The 17,668-nt window shown below is 42.5% G+C and overlaps 2 protein-coding genes across 4 annotated transcripts in view; one reads left to right on the top strand and one right to left on the bottom strand.

Moving 5' to 3' along the window:
• TRIM37 (tripartite motif containing 37) overlaps positions 1-17,668 on the top strand; it is a 182,233-nt gene that overhangs the window by 137,089 nt on the left and 27,476 nt on the right. Inside the window, exon 26 of one of the 3 annotated variants that reach the window (XM_055577487.1) lies at positions 8,882-9,060. The exons of the other annotated variants lie outside the window; for them this stretch is intronic. Coding sequence (XP_055433462.1) covers positions 8,882-8,885 — 4 coding nt within the window. The 3' untranslated portion in view covers positions 8,886-9,060. Of the gene's footprint in view, positions 1-8,881; positions 9,061-17,668 lie in introns of those variants that run through there. 3 annotated transcript variants of the gene reach the window in all.
• The window catches only part of PPM1E (protein phosphatase, Mg2+/Mn2+ dependent 1E), a 224,608-nt gene continuing 216,786 nt past the window's right edge, over positions 9,847-17,668 (bottom strand). Inside the window, exons 5-7 of the mRNA XM_055577489.1 lie at positions 16,495-16,638; positions 16,165-16,258; positions 9,847-11,750 (exon numbers count right to left, since the gene is read on the bottom strand). Coding sequence (XP_055433464.1) covers positions 10,690-11,750; positions 16,165-16,258; positions 16,495-16,638 — 1,299 coding nt within the window. The 3' untranslated portion in view covers positions 9,847-10,689. The remainder of the gene's footprint in view (positions 11,751-16,164; positions 16,259-16,494; positions 16,639-17,668) is intronic.

Genomic DNA, 17,668 nt, shown 5'->3' on the forward strand with positions numbered 1-17,668 from the left:
AATGGGTGAATTCTTAGAAAAGGTAACCTTCCAAAACCAAAACAGCTTCTCTTTGGTGAACAGAGTACGCAACCATAGAAGAGTAACCAAAACGAAGGCGTCGGTCTTACGTACAAACTAGTGCCCAGACCACTGTCAGCTTTCGTTCAGATTTTACCAGTCACTTCCCGCACGCCCTCTTACCTTCCCGGGGTCCACAGCACAGTGAGTACCAGTCACTTCGCGCACGTCCTCTTCCCTTCCCGGGGTCTGCAGCGCAGTGAGTACCAGTCACTTCCCGCGCGTCCTCTTCCCTTCCCGGGGTCCGCAGCGCAGTGAGTACCAGTCACTTCCCGCACGCCCTCTTCCCTTCCCGGGGTCCGCAGCGCAGTGAGTACCAGTCACTTCCCGCGCGCCCTCTTCCCTTCCCGGGGTCCACAGCGCAGTGAGTACCAGTCACTTCCCGCGCGCCCTCTTCCCTTCCCGGGGTCCACAGCGCAGTGAGTTGTCATGTCCTAGCGTCCCCCAGTTCGGGCGCTTTCCCCAGTCTTCCCTGTCTCTCACGACCTTGACATTTTTGAAGTGGACCGGTTATTTCTAAGTGTTGCTTATTTATTTATGGCTCCACGGGGTCTTCGTAGCAGGGGCCGCTCTCTAGCTGTGGTGCTCGGGCCTCCCGCGGCGGTGGCTTCTCGTGTGCAGCACGGGCTTCAGTATTTGCCGCGCATTGGCTCCGCGCTTGCTGCACACGGGCTTGGTTGCCCGGCAGCATACGGACTCATCCTGGACCAGGGATTGAACCCACGTCCCTGGTATTGGCAGGCAGATTCTTAACCACTGGACCACCGGAAAAGCCCCTAGTTATTTTATAGTGTTCTTCTGCTTGGGCTCATCTGATGTTTTTTCATCTTAAGTTGGAATTCTGCATTATTAGAAGGCTTCTACAGAATGCATTGTATCAGGGCCTGTATGCTGCAGATGTTTGATTGGTATTGTTAACCTTAATTACTTGGTTAAGGTGGTATCTGCCAGGATTCCCCACTATTTACTACTTTTTCCCTTTGAATTACGTAATATTTAGGGCGAATACTTTAAGGATATGCAAGTATCCTGTTTCTGCTTAAACTCATGCCCGCTCATTCCAGCGCCGGCCAGCGCTAGGTCTGGTGGGTCTTGCCTACAGCAGTTATCACTGCAGTGGTCTTACGGTAGTTTTCTAGTCCCCTAGTTTCTTTGACATTTATTATTAGAATTCTGTTTGACAAGTTGTCCTTTCTTCTCCATTTAGTTTATTCAGCTGTTTGTATCTGTGTGGATATTAATTTTATTCGAGTTATGATCCAGTATTGCCATTGTTTTACAGTTCAGTTTTCTAGTTTTGGCTGTTCAAAGCTCTTCCTGCTTGGCTCCTTTACTCTTTTGATCTTGATTTTGTGTCCTTCTCCCTCCTTCCCTTTCCATCCTTCCCCCTCCTTCCCTTTCCATCCTTCCTCTCAACAAGATGCTCCAGGCTCCTCTTGAATATTCCTTGCCTTTTGGAGGGACAGTGATACTTGGAAACACAGCTCTGAGTGCTGATTTGCTTCCTCTTACTAGAGTGTTGTTGGGTAGAAGAGGAAACGTATTCACTCCTAAAGCACATACTTGAATGCATCATGTATGTGTATGTAAACAATGTGTTTTAAGGAGAAAAACCATGAGTCCCATGAAAGCACTTTTCCAGAGTTATTTAGATCCAGTTTAGATCCTGAACTGTGACACAGTGGCCGTACAGGATCATAACTCAAAGAACAAAATAAATATCCATGAGTCCACACAGATATACATGAACAGCTGAATAAACTAAAGGGAGAAGAAAGGACAACTTGTCAAACGGAATTCTAATAATAAATGTCAAAGAAATTAGGGGAATCTAACCCTAATGCATTGGTTCCTTTCTTTGCCGTTCTCTTCAGGCTGATTGCATGATTCATTTGTAATACAGTCAGATTCATCTGTTACAGTCTGTATTCTGTCCTCCTCCACACATCCTAGTTGATTTTAAAATTTACATACATTACAGTTTAATCTTTGTGGTGTATGCAGTTGTTTGGAAAACAGTGCAGTCGCCCTCCGGATTCCTGTGCCAGCTCTTTGGAGGTAGGTCCCCCTCTGCCCCTTCACCCTTGGCAACTGTCCTTTCAGTGTTCCCTTTCCCAGAGTGCCATATGAATAGAATCTCACCAGACGTAGCCTGTCACGTAGCAAAATGGTACGCGTCACCTACCTAGTTGTGTGAATCAGAACTTTATTCCTTTTTAACTGCTGAGTAGTATTTCACTGTGTGGATGTATGCAATTTATTCATTTATCCATTGTAGGACATTTTGGATTTTTCCTAGTTTTGCATGATTATGAAACTTTACAAACATTTTGTGTGTAGATTTTTGTGTGAACATAAGTTGTCTGTCTCTAGGGTAGTGTTTGCCTTGGAGTGGGATATGTAATAAAGAGTTTGGCCTTTGTCCCTAGTTCCTGGGGTACAGCCTCTTAAGTCCTTGGAATTTCCCGAGTGATTGGGGTCTTTGTTGTTACTTATGGTGGATTCTGGTAGCTTCATGAGATAACTCAAGACGGGGACTGGCCTTGCCAGAAAGACTAACAACCTTGTGACTAGAGGATTGGGCCTCTGAGTCACATCGTATTAGCTTAAATAGTTCAGCCTTGTTGCCAGTGAGTTAGTCACGCTTACATAATGAAACCACAGTAAGGACTCTGGACACTGAAGCTCAGCTGAACTTGCCTTGTTGGCAGCATCCTTCACACCTGGCTGTTTTGGGAGGGTGTGCTCCTGATCACAAGAAAGCCCCACATTCGGGCCCTCTTCCACCTCACCCCGTGTCTGTCCTTTTGCCTGATTGGTATCCTTTGACTATAATAAAACTGGAATTGTAAGTATTTTCCTGGGTTTATGAGTTATTCTAGTGAATTGTCAAAGCGAGGGGAAGGATAGTGGGGGCCCTAAACTTGGTATTTGAAGTGAGAGCAGTCCTGTGGAGGACTTTGCCCTTAACCTGTGAAGTTGGGCCTAACCCCAGATAACTGGTGTCAGAACTCATTGCAGTCAGTCATGTAGTAGGTTTCTGCTTAACTTTGTAAGAAAAGTGCCAAACTTCCAGAAGGCACTGTGCCATTGCATTCCCACCAGCAACATACGAGGGTTTCCAGTTATGCATATGTTAGGCTGATATAGTTCCACAGCTCTTACTTGTTCTGTTCTGGATTTAATTTGCTTTCATTTTTCCTTTATTTTTTTTCTTCTCTTGTGTTTCAGTTAGGTTTTTTTTAAAGCGTTTTGTTTCCTTTGTGGCCACTCACTACATTTTCGTTCTTTTTTATTTTAAAAATTGATCTGGCTGCATTGGGTCTCCGTTGCAGCACGGGCTTCTCTAGTTGTGGTGCAGGGGCTCTCTAGTAGAGGCGGGTGGCGGGGAGCTCTAGAGCATGCCAGCTCAGCAGGTGCAGCACTTGGGTTTAGTTGCCCCATCGCATGTGGGGTCTTAGTTCTCCCACCAGGGATCTAACCCACCAGGGATGCCCTGCACTGGAAGGTGGATTCTTAACCACTGGACCACCACGGAAATCCCATCAGTTAGGGTAATTTTTATGGACTTTTCTTTAAATTTACTTTTTCTCTTCTCAGCGGTGGTAGATCTATTGATTAGGCAGTCAAAGACACCCATCATCTTTGCTGCAGTATTTTTAATTTCTGGCATTTCTGTTTATTATAGTTTCTCTTTGCTGAAATCACCCATATGATCTTGCATATTTGCCCATTATTTCCACAACATATTAACCAAGGGTATGTGCACGCTCAGTCATCTCCAGCTCTTTGTGACCCCATGGCCTGTGGCCCACCAGGCTCCTCTGTCCATGGAATTTTCCAGGCAGGAATACTGGAGTGGGTTGCCATTTCCTTCTCCAGGGGATCTTCTGCGTTGGCAGGCAGATTCTTTCCAGTGTGCCACCTGGGAAGCCATAGTTATTTTAATTTCTGTCAGTTCCAAAATCCTTGTCAAGTCAGTCTGAAGTTATTGAGAGTTCCCTGTGTGTATAATAGAGCCTTATTAGTCATCAACTTTATATATTTCAGTGTGTATATCAATCCCAGTCTCCCAGTTTATCTTGTAACTTTGTTTTCTACATCTGTACTATTTTTGTATTAAATTCATTTGTACCATTTTTTTAGATTCGACATGTAAGCGACACATTTGTCTTCCTCTTTTACTCACTATGACAGTCTCTAGATGCATTCCTGTTGCTGCAGATGGCATTATTTGATCTTTTTGTGACTGAGTAGTATTCCATTGGATCTGTGTACCGCGTCTTCTGTATCCGCTCCTTTGTCGGTGGACATTTAGATTTCACGTCCTGGCTTTTGTAAACAGTGCTGCAGTGAGCATTGGGGTGCACTGTGTGTTTTCAAATTATGTTTTTCTCCAGATATATGCCCAGGAGTGAGATAGCTAGATCATAATGGTAGTTGTATATTGAGTTTTTTAAGGAACTTCCATACTGTTCTCCACAATGGTTGTACCAGTTTACAGTCCCACCCACAGTGACTCAAATCACAACGGCTCCAGCTCAACAGGCTCAAATTACAAAGGTCCCCGCGGGGGCCCTGGGAGGGGAGGCCACCTGGACAGAACCTGGGAGAGGCAGGCTCCCTGCCGGCACCCACCACCCTGGTTACTTCACTCAGAAGAATACATTTTTTCTTGCTTTCAGATGCCTCTCTGTATTTCGCTGAAAGCAACACATTTTATGTAGAACAGTAGTTTGGTGAATGGTTTTTATGCCTAAAAATGGGCAGGCCTGCTTAGATCTGTACCACAAGAGTTTGAATGAATCTGGTTAGGAGTTGCGTTTGGTTTGAGGTTCGTCACTGCTGTGATCAACCTTCGTGGCGTTGCGTTCTAGAGCAGTACATTGCTCTGGTAATTCCCTCCCCGGCAGAAATGCAGTATCTCTTCTGACCCTGAATTTTGTACTGTGCCTCCAAGTTATGTCTCTGCAGACTTTTGTTGCTCTGCTGTCTGCCCAGAACTGTTCTGTTCTTTGAAGCTCGACTGCATGTGGGTTGGGACTGGCATTCTTGGATTAAGGTGCCGCGTTACTTAATGTGTATTTACAGCTATTTACAGGCCTGGTGATACTCCTCCTCCCCAGGAGTAGGGTTTTGCTCCCTCCCCTGTTCCCTTCCATCAGCTTGTCACAGGTGCCCTTGGGGCAGCGTCCGTGGCCCTCTCCTCCACAGAACGACGCTCGTGTGAGCGAGCTGAGGGAAGGGTGATGGGCCCCCGTGGCCCCCCACATCCCACTGCTGGACCTGCTCCGCCCCGGACCTTTCCTCTGAGTCCTGGTAGGGTTTGCAAGAGAGGGCGGACTCCACCGGGTTCTGCAGCTCCCCGGGCGGCCCCCACTCTGCCTGTATCGGTCAGCACTCTCTCGCTGAATGGCCGGCTTCCAGAGCTGCCCTACTCTAAACCAGTGCTGAGGGCGCCGCTCGCCCGGAGGCGCAGGCCCCTCTTAAACTTGGGCCAGTTGCGACCTCAACTCTGATGAGTGTGAAAAAAGTCATAATTTGAAGTAAATCTGGCTTTTATTTAGAAGAATGGAAGCAGTATTCCCTTTAGCTCTACATTTTAGAATTGGAAGCTGGAAGTACAGTGGTTCTTATAATTTTTTAATTAAAAACATAAGTAATTCAGATTCAGAGTCTAGAAAGTAATGGGCCATTTTTAGTTTTCTATCCAAAAATGTTTTTAATTATAAAAGTGATGAGAATATAAAAAACCTAGGAAATAGAAAACTGAAAAAGCCGTGTGTGTGTGTGTGTGTGCTGCTTCAGAAAGAGATGTTCCTTTCGAACCTAGAATACCAGTAGGGGATTTTTTCCAAGTATAAATAATATTTACCAAAATATTGCTTTTCTTTCATTCCCCACTGTAGCAAACTCTTGCAAATAAGGTTCTTTCAGACCTTCATTTTTTTTCTCAATTCTTATTTGAGTTTATATAAAATTACACTAAGTACTGGATGAATTTAAGTGATTAGGAGTTAAAGGTTGAAATCAATTTTCTAGGACTTAATGGTGGTAAGAGGTGGGTACGAATGCAGTGTCCTGACTGCATTAGGATGCCTGCGTTGTTCTGTCTCCTGTTACTCTCTCAAACCATTCCTCTGGACAGACTTTCAACCACAATCCAGCTGATTATTTCCTTCCTTCCAGTTTGAAACTAAAAGGAGAAAGACCAAGGGAGAGGGAAGAACTCTGGCTGGACGCAGAGTTTGAAGAATAAAGTAATGGGGAGATTTGAGGAGTCAGCACTTAGCCGTTTGCAGGTCCTGTTCCTCATTCATCTGTTTTAGGGTGAACCCCCAACATTAAACTGATGGGGGAGATGTGTGTAAGATGAGAAAGATCTCTTCTGGTTTTTCTGGGGAGGGACTAACAATTGTAGCAGCACTTAGCAAACTTTTCCATGTCCCCACTTTAAAGTTTAGAAAACCGCCACCTCAGGATTTTGTTTTCAGTTCTGAGAAAACCAACTTAAATCCTAGAACTAAGTAATCTTCCTTTGAACAAAAAGACAGATGACCAATGTTTTTAAATTGCTGGGTTTTATTAAGATATTGGCAAAATTTCAACATACTTCGTACCTGAATGAACAGTTTTAAATAAAATATGAAGGATCACTCATGATTACAACTGAACTCAAAAGTGAGCTTTAGAGAAGGTTTATAAATTGATAAATTTGCTTGGTAAGAAATGATTCACTTCACTTGCTCGACTCCATAGAGAATTCTTTGCAGAGAAATATCATCAACAAGAGAACAAAGCATGTCTCTCACCAAAGAGCACCTAGAGTAAGAGTTAGCAATGATGTATCTATAGCTTAGTTACTACTACATCAAAGTTTATTAGAGTATTTTCCTTTTCCAGAACAATTGCTGTGTCAGTCTGGAGTTCCCTATCTTATTTCGTATTTTCTAATTAGTACAACAAATAGTCTTTACAATAGAAGATAATAGAGGAAGTAACAAATTTTTTTAACACAGTACCATTTGTCTCAGAAAATAGTCATAATACTGGCAGTACTTTGTTTTTTTGGGGGGGGAAAACCATTTAAGTTATTCTCAGGTCAGAAGGGAAGAGTGGGTACTTGTCCTTTAACATCACGTGATTTTAAAAGGTGAAAAAAAAGTATGTTCTTTAGCTAGCTGACAATCCAAAGAGTAATTCTCCTAAATTGTAGGGTCAAAGCTGCAGTATTCCTTTTTATGGCCTTGCTTCCATGAGAATGATCACTGAGTGAACAAATTATGTTTAAACATTAAAATAATAATTTAGATCACTTTCTCACAAAGCCTCAGCAAGCCTTTGCTGGGAAAGGAAGTACCTGAACCACAGCAGTTTTATCTGTGAACACTTAACTTCTTTACGCATCATCTGCCCACTGGACGTTGCGCGTCTTCCTGGCACAGTGCTCCAACAAAGGAGTGCTGCTGTCGGGAGATGCAGTGCACTATGCCACCATGCTGGCCGTGGCCACTACGAATGTGGTCAGAACCAGACTCAGGGTTGACACTGACATTGTTGACATTGTCCTTGGTAAAGGTGTTACTTTCGAGGATCCTCCTGGTTAAATTAAATGCAACAGTAACTTTATATTAATTCAAGGACAATGGATGGCACTTCTAGGTAAAGAAAAGATATATACATGTATTTCCACCTTCCTTTTCAGTACAGACCTAAACAGGATTAACAGCTCCAGTGTTGGGTGTTGTAATGTCACTTAGCCTCAGATCGCTCTTAAAAGTCCACAACCGGAAAGTGAACAAAGGAAATTAGGGACCGATGCCCTTTGAAACTCACAGTGAATGTACAAGGAGTTCGTGTGACTTCAGTCAGTGACTTGAAGTCTGTTTCCCTAACCAGTACTACACTCTCTTTTTAATATTTGTTTTGCTATTTCCTATTCTAATAAAACTTCAGCAAGCAAACAAATTGATGCAGATCATGTTAAATCGTAAAAGGGATACTGCCACTCTTAAGGATTGGGTGTAGATCTTCTCCACCATCACTAAATTACACAATGAATAGAAGTACAAAACACGTAATTCACAGACTATATACCTCAGCATTAACAGTTAATATATATTATATGCTTTTATATCTGTCTAATATTTTTACAGTCACCAGATACACCATCATTAAATACAAGTTACAGAAATGTGTAGATACCATTAGTTAGAGGGGTACTTATTGCTTACGTCAGCAAGCAGCAAATAAGGGCACAGGATTTGAACTGAAGGGAACTACTTTCTATCACCAGTGGCATTAAGATATAACACTGCATTTCACAAAGCACTGCTTTTTATCTAGTTGATAGACAGACCCAAGAGCAGCATATGTCAGACCAATAACCACTACTTTAATATGTATTATAGAATTTTAAAGGACTTACAAGTGGTACCTAACTACTCTATAAATATGCATGTTGTGAACAAATGAATAGGTGCTAGTTTGTACATTATTGACTTATAACGTGACCACACTAGAACTACTTTTATTTTCTAGAGGGCTACTGGTATGAGAAATGGAGTTAACACTGCTTATGTAGTTACACCTACAAAGTTCAGACCCTTAAAGATGCCTGTTACTCCCAGTTTCCAACCATTTTTCCCACTGAACAAAACCTATCACTTGACTTGTACCTTCTTTCACCTTCTTTATTCTGATCAAAATCATCAGCAATAGACAACTATAGAAGAATCTTTTAAAAAATGTTTTGCTTGGCTCAGTGCTTTGGACTATTGTATATACCAATGTTCTGCTGCCTGTTTTCTTGTTTCCCTAGATAATCTGCTTTGAAACTGACACTGCACCTGATGGGTTGTTAACATGATCTAGGCTTCAGAAAATGACCGATGTGGGTGAGGCCCATGGATGGGGGTAAAGCCTCGGGATGGTGAAAAGACTGGTGCTATGGCTGGATTCATGTGTACCCCCTCCTTTTCAGCCATGTGTCACAAGACTTGAGAAAAGAAGAAATGACTTCAGAAAAGAAAAATACTGAAAATCTCTACTTACATCCAAATTTTTAAAAATAAAATCTGTAGATTAACAATCTGTTGCTGAAATGCATCTTTTATTTATTTGCTATAGCTACCCTGGCACCCCAAAATATGCTACAGTCCTCCCCTGTTTTTAAAGTCCAGGAATCTTAGTCCTCCATTCTGAGTCTGGGGAGCATAAAGTAGTTGTATTGTGCTGTGTGAGCCTCTCAGCAGGAGCATTCAGTGTCTCCCGACAGCAAGAGGGAGCCAGTGGCTCCACGCCTGACTGGGAGAGGGCAGAATGTCCTGCGGAGACATTTCATGATTCTCAGAACCAGGCTGCTGCACTCAATTAACCTGATTATTAGTTTATTTGCTGCCTCTAGTTGCAGATATGGTTCCAACTTGAAACTGCAGAAATGGCAAAAAGCAGACAATTTCAAAATATCAAATGTAAATAAATACTGAAATGAGCAACACGTGTCCTGGCTCTCTGGTCTGAAGCTGCAGGACTCAAATTTACAACTAAACAGACCTCAGCTGCAGTCATCCACATTCTCCCTTGTACGTGGCCTCTGGGCTCACTTTAGGCAGTTACTTTCAGCCTCTTCCATACCAATTATTCCATTCCCTCAGGGGAAACAATTTTAGAGAAGTTAAAACTAGTATTTTTCATTCTCCAAAACCACTTTTTATTTTATTGTAGTATATGCCTTTACTGTCTGTGAACTTTAAAAAAAAAGAAAAAAGGCAGAAAAAATAGAAATACTATTTGATTTTCTTTTAAAATGGCAACTTGATTCTAGTATATTTGTACCTGAAATCATCTCCATTAAACAATTTTTTATTCCTGAGATGAAGGTACAATGAAAAACACATTAGCATCATAGGTTAAAACCAGTTGACAGCGGTCTTCTAAAAAACAATTCCATCAAAAGCACCATAACAGGTTATGAAACTCCCAAATAGCTACAGCCCTAGGAAATACTTAATTCAAAAAATTTTCATTGTTGGTCTTTTATGTTACAGGAAAAAAATTAGTGAATCTGTTTGACTATATACCACCTCACAAGTCTGAGAATATGACATTTTTACACTAGTTTTCTACTTTCATTTTTTCCAGTTAAAACCCCTATGGCTTTTAGTCTTTTACCTACCAAAAAAAGGGGAGAGGTTTTCCCTCATCGTCCCCAGTCTTCTGAGGAACATCCTCAAGTAGATCTAATTCTGCATTAAGTTTTCCAGAGATATATTAGGCACATCAGACCGAATTTCAGCTGCATCAAGGTTTCAGCACTACATATCCTGACTGCAACAGCTCGCCAGCCTCCACCAGTGACGCGACGGGGTCTTGGGGGGTGTATGTAGGTAAAGACACATCACAGGGACCAGTGGTATACTTTTGCTAGTGAAACCGCCAGTACTGGTTTTTATTAGATTGAAAACACTGTATTGAGTTTCCTAGAGATCTATTTACATTTAAGAGTTGAGCCATCCATGGCTCATTATAATGAAGCACACATTATTTCAGAAATACCTACCTTGTTTCTACTCTGATAGTGGTATCTGTACTGGGGGAGAGCTAGCTAGTCTACTTTAGAGAGAAAGATTATATTTTAAAGCTCCAGGGAAGCTCTGGGTGTGGAGGGTCGTTACTCTTTTTGGGCTTCCTCATCACGTTTTCACTGTATCCTTTCCAGCTATTTTGCCTCCATGGCAGAGAACTTCTCAACATCCTATTTCTCTTCCCATTTCGAGTAAGTGAGGACAGGCTACTGCCTGTTTCGTGGGAAGGCTCTTGAGCAGAGAGAAAAGAATAAAACTTTGGATTAAACCTGAATCCATGCCGCCTCTTTGAGTAGTGGTAATGTAAATGAGATAACCTAAAAACTCTCTTTCCCAGGAACTTCAACTGTTCATTTTCCAGCCTAGAACAAACAGGAGGCAAGCTCTCCATGCTGCATACCTGCTGCCCTGTTGAACCCACATTAAAAGAAGAGAGAACCTCTCCAGCACCACTCCATTCAGGCAATGATGATGGAACTGATTTTTTCTCCATTACTAGCTCATTAATAAGATTTGCTCTCTTTGGTGCACCAGGACCAAACATCTCAACTGGTGGCAAAAACTGGGCACCGTGAGGCTTGCTTGTTTCTATCTGTGTGAGATCTAGGTAGCCCGGGTCTTCCAGCACGTTGCCTTGGGACCCTGGGCTCAGGCTGGTTCTATCCGTGAAAGAATCCACACGCCCCTCGTAGCCCAGATCGGCCGGGGCGGAGCACTGGTGCTGGGGCCAGGGCCGCTTGCACTCCCCGTGACTCTCCTTGTCATCCCCACCAGCTTCAGGCCCTCCTTGGAAAGAGTTCTCTGTCCAATCTGAGTCCTCACTAACATTTACAGCTTTGTTCATGTCCCTCAGGAAAACCACAATAACAGTGATGTTATCACTTGACCCTGCATCACGAGCTGATGCCACCAACTTGTGGGCAACCATGCTGCTGTCTCCATTATTCTCCTTCAAGTGGTCGGACACGACTTTCACTGCCTCGTCAGGGTTCACGGTGTCATAGAAGCCGTCGCAGGCCAGAATGAGGTAGTCTTCAGTTCCATCCAGAACAGTAGAGGCAGAATCGGCATCCCCACAGATATATGGCTTATGTTCAGCATCTCCTGCGGGAATTAGCAAACAGGTCATTTTGGTTTATCTCGCAGGTCAGAATGTTTATGGCCAGCTCTAATGTCCTGAGCAGAGAAGGGCCCTCTGTTGAGGGAACAGTATTACCAGAGACACAGAGGCAACTGCTAGGGAGTAATTTGTAGTTGAATATTTGGTGCAGCAACAGACTGGAGAACTCGGGCCCAACTAAGCTAGGTTTGTGCCACCAGATTACTGCGGTAATGGATCATCTGCGACGCATTTTAGCACTTCCAGGTCCAGAGCACTTCCAGATCCCTTGTTTATATTCGCTGTGCTCCTTTAGTACTTGGGGAGAGCCTCAGCAAATGGGTCCTTTGCCTGTCAGGTAACCAAATACCATCACCACAAGGGATACTCACTGGCTTCTCTGCATGAAAAACGAGTACTGAGCAATAGTTCCTAGATTAGGATATTATAATTTGTTGGTAGTTTTTTGTTTGTTTGCTTACAAAGTGCTTTATCATTCTTAAAGTAGTAGCATATAGCTTAGTGGTCATGGATGCAGGCAGCAGAGTCAGGATGCCTGGATCCAGGTCATAGCACTTTAAAGACTCTTCAGTTACTATCCTCTCTATTGCACTAAAACTGAGCCTTCTGACGAGGGGAAGATAAAATGAAGATAGTATATTTACTTAAATGCTGTGGCCATATTGTCACTGTCTGTGGGATCTGTTATCAGTTCTCTCTTACCCTAGTAAAGTTCTCTCCAATATTTCACATCTCTGTTTAATCTTCAGATAGGCCCAGAAAGCTCAACAGGAACATTACGGACAACTCTGTTAGAACCACTGTGGGCTACGTGCCCCACCCAGCAGACCACATGATGGGATACCCTAAACAACAGATAACTTAATATTTAATTACCTGGGTTAGTTTATCTGCAAGACAAGAACCTATTCTTTTTCATACAGTAGCAAGACCCATCTTCCTCAAGTATGGTTTTGATCTTGTCAGCTTTAGTTCTATACCGTGCAGCCTTCAGTGACCCGTTACAGCTGATGAAAGCTTCCAGTCATGGGGATTCAGTGTCCTCCACCAACCACCTTACCAAATGTCCCCATCCCCTACTCCACCTGACTGTATTATTATCATTATTTTCTGAATTCCAGCTCTAAAAATAAATGTGATCTGAGTCATACTGTTCCCAAAAATCTTGCTTTAGTGCTTCAATTAAAAGGCTACTGCAACTGTTAGTTTGGAACAGAACATACAAAGATTTGCACAAGAGATAATGCTGCCAGAATTCTGGCTTTTCACCTGCTCTACTGTTAGATGTCAAATTCATGACATTTCGCCCCCAAATTTGGTAGGAGGGCATGGTCGCCCATTTCACGGCGGAAATGGCACCATCCTTTTGTCTTCTACCCCCTCTCTCCATATGCCAGAAAACATACCATGTCAACTCTGGATCATCAGTCCAAAGGGCTCAGGGGGAGACACAGTTGAAATGCGTTTCATTTTAAAAGTATTAGTGTCATTTATTTTCTGAGTAGAGTTGAACTCTGCTTAGGAGTCCTTTTTCTTGTCTTTATTTAGCCCCCTGATTTACTCCATGAGCTTTCCAAATCTTACATTCTTCAACTCTTTCCAATTCAGTTATTGGATTTTGGTAGATGGCATTAATTTCCTACTTCAAAGAAAATTAAGTTTACCAGGCCTGAATTCCCTCAATTCCTCCTCCTGACTTAAAAAACAATCTCTAGCAATTTACCTATATCCACAACCATTTTCTGTTTTCAAAATTCTGTGACTTTTTCAACTCACTTGATCTCTGTAGCATTTGACTCTGTTGACTACATACGCCCAGAAAAACCCCCTTCCCCAGCATCTGATACCCTGTGTCTCTGTCTCTTCCTGATTTTCTTTACTGGCTCCTTCGCTTAATAGCAACCCAAATCATTGTATGCTAAGACTGTGCCAGGCAGGGTTCTAAGTGTATGTGTGTGTGTATTATACTATCTAATACAAAAACAATGAGTCAGGTACTATTACTATTCCTGCTTTACAAGGGAACAAACAGATGAGAAGTTCCGTAAATTCACCTAGGCCCACAGCTGGTAAAGTGGCAGAGCCAAGACACAAACCCGGAGAGTATGACATCATAGTCTTCTACCGTAAGGAATGAGCCTCAGCCTTGGTCTGCTTCACACTACATACTCCTGGGCAATGTCATCCATTCCTGTGGTTTCAACTACTGTATATTCACTTTCACTTTTCACTTTCATGCATTGGAGAAGGAAACGGCAACCCACTCCAGTGTTCTTGCCTGGAGAATCCCAGGGATGGGGGAGCCTGGTGGGCTGCTGTCTATGGGGTCGCACAGAGTCGGACACGACTCAAGTGACTTAGCAGCATATATATATATATATATATATATATATATATAAAATCACTTCACAGGTTGCTAATATTATTTCCAAAATGGGATGAATTCCCAAATCTGTCTCCAACTCACAACTCTGCTAAGCTCCAGATCTGTATTTCCAACTGCATATAATCAGAATTACCTGCATATAAATTACCTCTTCCGAGACGTCCCACATGCACCTAGCATGCAAGTATGTCCAAAATGAACTCATTATCTGCCCTCCTCCCCCCTCCCCAACTGCTGCTGCTTTATCATCTTCTTAGTGACACAAGTCAGAAACCTAGAAGTTAACTTTCCTCTTTCCCCCCCAAAACTGTCATTTCTGTCTCATCAATTTATACCCTCTTCTGTATTCCTTTTTTTAGCTGTCCACATCTCTGAATGATCTCTCATCTAGGTTTTTCACTCTAATTCATCTTCCGTAATCATTACAAATATTTGTAAACACAAACCTCACCCAGCGAAGCCCAGGCACTGAGGCTGGCATTCAAGCCCCTCCACACCCCAGCACCAGCATTCCCTCTCCCCACCCGGTCCCCCGGCCCAGCCTCCTGCACCCGTCCCTGTTCCGGAAACAGGACGTGCCCTCGGAGGCGCCCGTGTGTTTGCACTCCTCACTCCCGGGGGCCTTCTCTAGGTTCTGTCCTCCGGTCCACCTCAGAAGTCACTTCCTCTCTGCAGTCAGCCCTGTGTGCTCTTCGACTGTCACTTATTCAAGGACATTGCTTTTTCCCCTTGTGTCATATTTTTAGAAGCAAGAAATGACAAGGATCCTCTAGTAAAGTTGCTTCTATAACAAGCATTAAAGTCACCTCGCAATACTCTGACAAAGACAGTAAGATCAAGAGAAGAGGTCTGTGGAGTTGTCAAAAATAATCCTATTTGAAGGTGTGTTTTAGAAATCAGAAATTTCCCCCTTTTGGCCTTATTCCAGATTTCCTAATGACTCCCTTGGTCTAAGGTGAAGCCAACTCTCAATTTTTCAAGAGGTATTTGCAGAATCTTTGAGCTTCCTCTTTCTCAGCCTTCTGCTGCTCACATTTGGGCCACTTCACAGCTTGCCAGCACCTTCCCAAAGAGTGGGAGGGAAATCACATCAATGGTGAAATGGAATCAGTCCTTTGAGATTTTATTAATGTTCTGGAATTTTTTGGTAATGATAAGCAAAATCTGGGGATCAGACATCAACTCCATTTATCCATGTTATCCTATGTCAAATCACTTCATTTCTTTAGCAGGCAGTGACAGAACTGTAGCATATTACCCATAGAGACACACACATTCATCTGTTCTTTAAAAAAAAAAGAAAAAAACAAAGTGAAGCTAAGCCATGAAACCCAACGCAACAGACCCAGGTGCAAAAGTGAGACAGAAACGGCCGTAGCCCGCTCTTTGAACTGCACCCTCTCATTCTGTCCAACCAGCTCAGCTCTTTACTCTGAATCTTCAACAAAGAGTTTCATGGACTTTACCCTTCTTTTAAAGAATTTAGGTTCCAGGGAAGTAGATTTTCTGAAACCCCAGGGTAATCTAACAACTACACTCCACACAGAGTAGAATTAGTTTTCTAATTTTAATATAGTAAAAATTATTTTCACCCAAAAAGCATGTTGTTTGTGTCATTTTATAATTCAATGAAAAAATGAAAGATATAAGCAAAATAAAATATAGGGACTTCCATTTTCTGGAAAATACTGATTTAAGCTAAATTTGACTCAAAATGGAATGGAAAATGAGGATCACTGGGTTTTAAGCAGATTTGTATTCCAGAGATTAAAGACTTCCCTTTAAAAAAAAGAAACTAGTAAGTTCTGCATCTCTTAATATAGTTCCCTTTTAAAAATGGAATTTATATAAATGTGTAGGTTAAATAATTAATTAAAAGAGGCATTAGACAATAACAAGCACTCTGAAAATCTAAGTTATTATCTCAGGTTCCCTTGTATCAGATTAACATTAAGAACAGTGTTCTGGAAGAGGACAGTTTGGAGAAAAAATAATTAATTGGTTTTTCCTACCAATAGCTCTGGAGACAGACAGACTTCCATTCACCCTCCAGGCACCAAACCAGACTACACAACCTCCAAGGGCCTCAATCCGCTGCTTTTCATCCTGCACAGCAATGCAACAGAAAGAAGCAAATAATTGGGTTCAAGATTTATTCAGCTACCTTAACAGTAAACAACAGATATAATATTCATTGGCTTCCCGGAAAGGGTTCTCTTTACTCTTCCTTTGAAAGGTGGGCTTGGTTGCTGAGATAATGGTGATAATCATAATAATAACTGAAAAGTAATAACTAGAAAACTGCCTACAGCACGTGCCCTCACGGAACAGAGTGCACCTACCTCTCTGTCCGGTTTGTGTGGCTTCATTAGTTCAACAGCTTGACCCTTCCGCACAAGCATAACCTGGGAATCACCCACCCAGGCCACGTGTAACATGTTGCCTCTGATAAAAGTAACCACTCCTGTGGTCCCGCATCTTAAGCTCTGAAAGTAATATCAATAAAATAAGTCAGTAAAAATTAGCAGACATCAAATTCTCATTGAGAAGCAATTTACAGATAATACAGACTTTTCAGATGGAAGCAAAACTACCAATAACTTGATTTCACAAATAGCAATTCCCATTTCTCAGTGCATTTTTACATGCTTGATGTATTTATATGTGCACACACACATAAAGATTTTATCTGTGACATGCTAGGCAGAGACAATTATCAGTTCACTTTATTTATTTATTTTTTTTGACCATGCACGCAGCATGCAGGATCTTTCCTGACCAGGGATGGAAACTGTACCCCTGTGTTGGGAGTACAGAGTCTTAACCACTGGACCACCAGGGAAGTCCTCTATTCCATTTCATACACAGGGAAGAAAACTATGGCGGGTTATGTGACTTGCGCAAGGGCAGGTACAGATCAGTACCAAACTGAAATTTTTCCCTCCCGGTCCAGTGCTAAACCACAATATCAACCCTTAGAGTAAAGATCTCCATATTCTGGTCTCTGTCGTGTTACTGACCTACTGTATGTTCAGGGGGAGAGTCCTAGCTTTACGAAATAGCATACAAGCATTTGGTTGGTACACAACAAATGCTTCCATACTCTGGATATTAAAATAGGAGCCAAGAGAGAACATACATTCCCTGGAGTGCTAAGATGCTTCTACCTTTAAAAAACAAAACCAAAATCTACAATAATTTTAGGGACCTTTGCTTTTGGAACATTGCATGAAAACCTAACACCAGCCTGGAATTTCATAGCTCAGTACCACTGTACTTAACGCTCTTGATACTACTATCCTAAAATGACATCTCCATTTCACATGAAAAAAAGAAGTGAAAGTTATAGTCACTCAGTCTTGTCCGACTCTGTGACCCCATGGACTGACCGTAGCCCACCAGGCTCCTCTGTCCATGGAATTCTCCAGGCAGGAATACTGAAGTGGGGAGCCATTCCTTTCTCCAAGGGATCTTCCTGCCCCAGGGATCCAACCCTGGTCTCCTGCATTGCAGGCA

Source organism: Bubalus kerabau, chromosome 4 (genome assembly GCF_029407905.1).
Source record: "Bubalus kerabau isolate K-KA32 ecotype Philippines breed swamp buffalo chromosome 4, PCC_UOA_SB_1v2, whole genome shotgun sequence".
Classification (NCBI taxonomy): domain Eukaryota; kingdom Metazoa; phylum Chordata; class Mammalia; order Artiodactyla; family Bovidae; genus Bubalus; species Bubalus kerabau.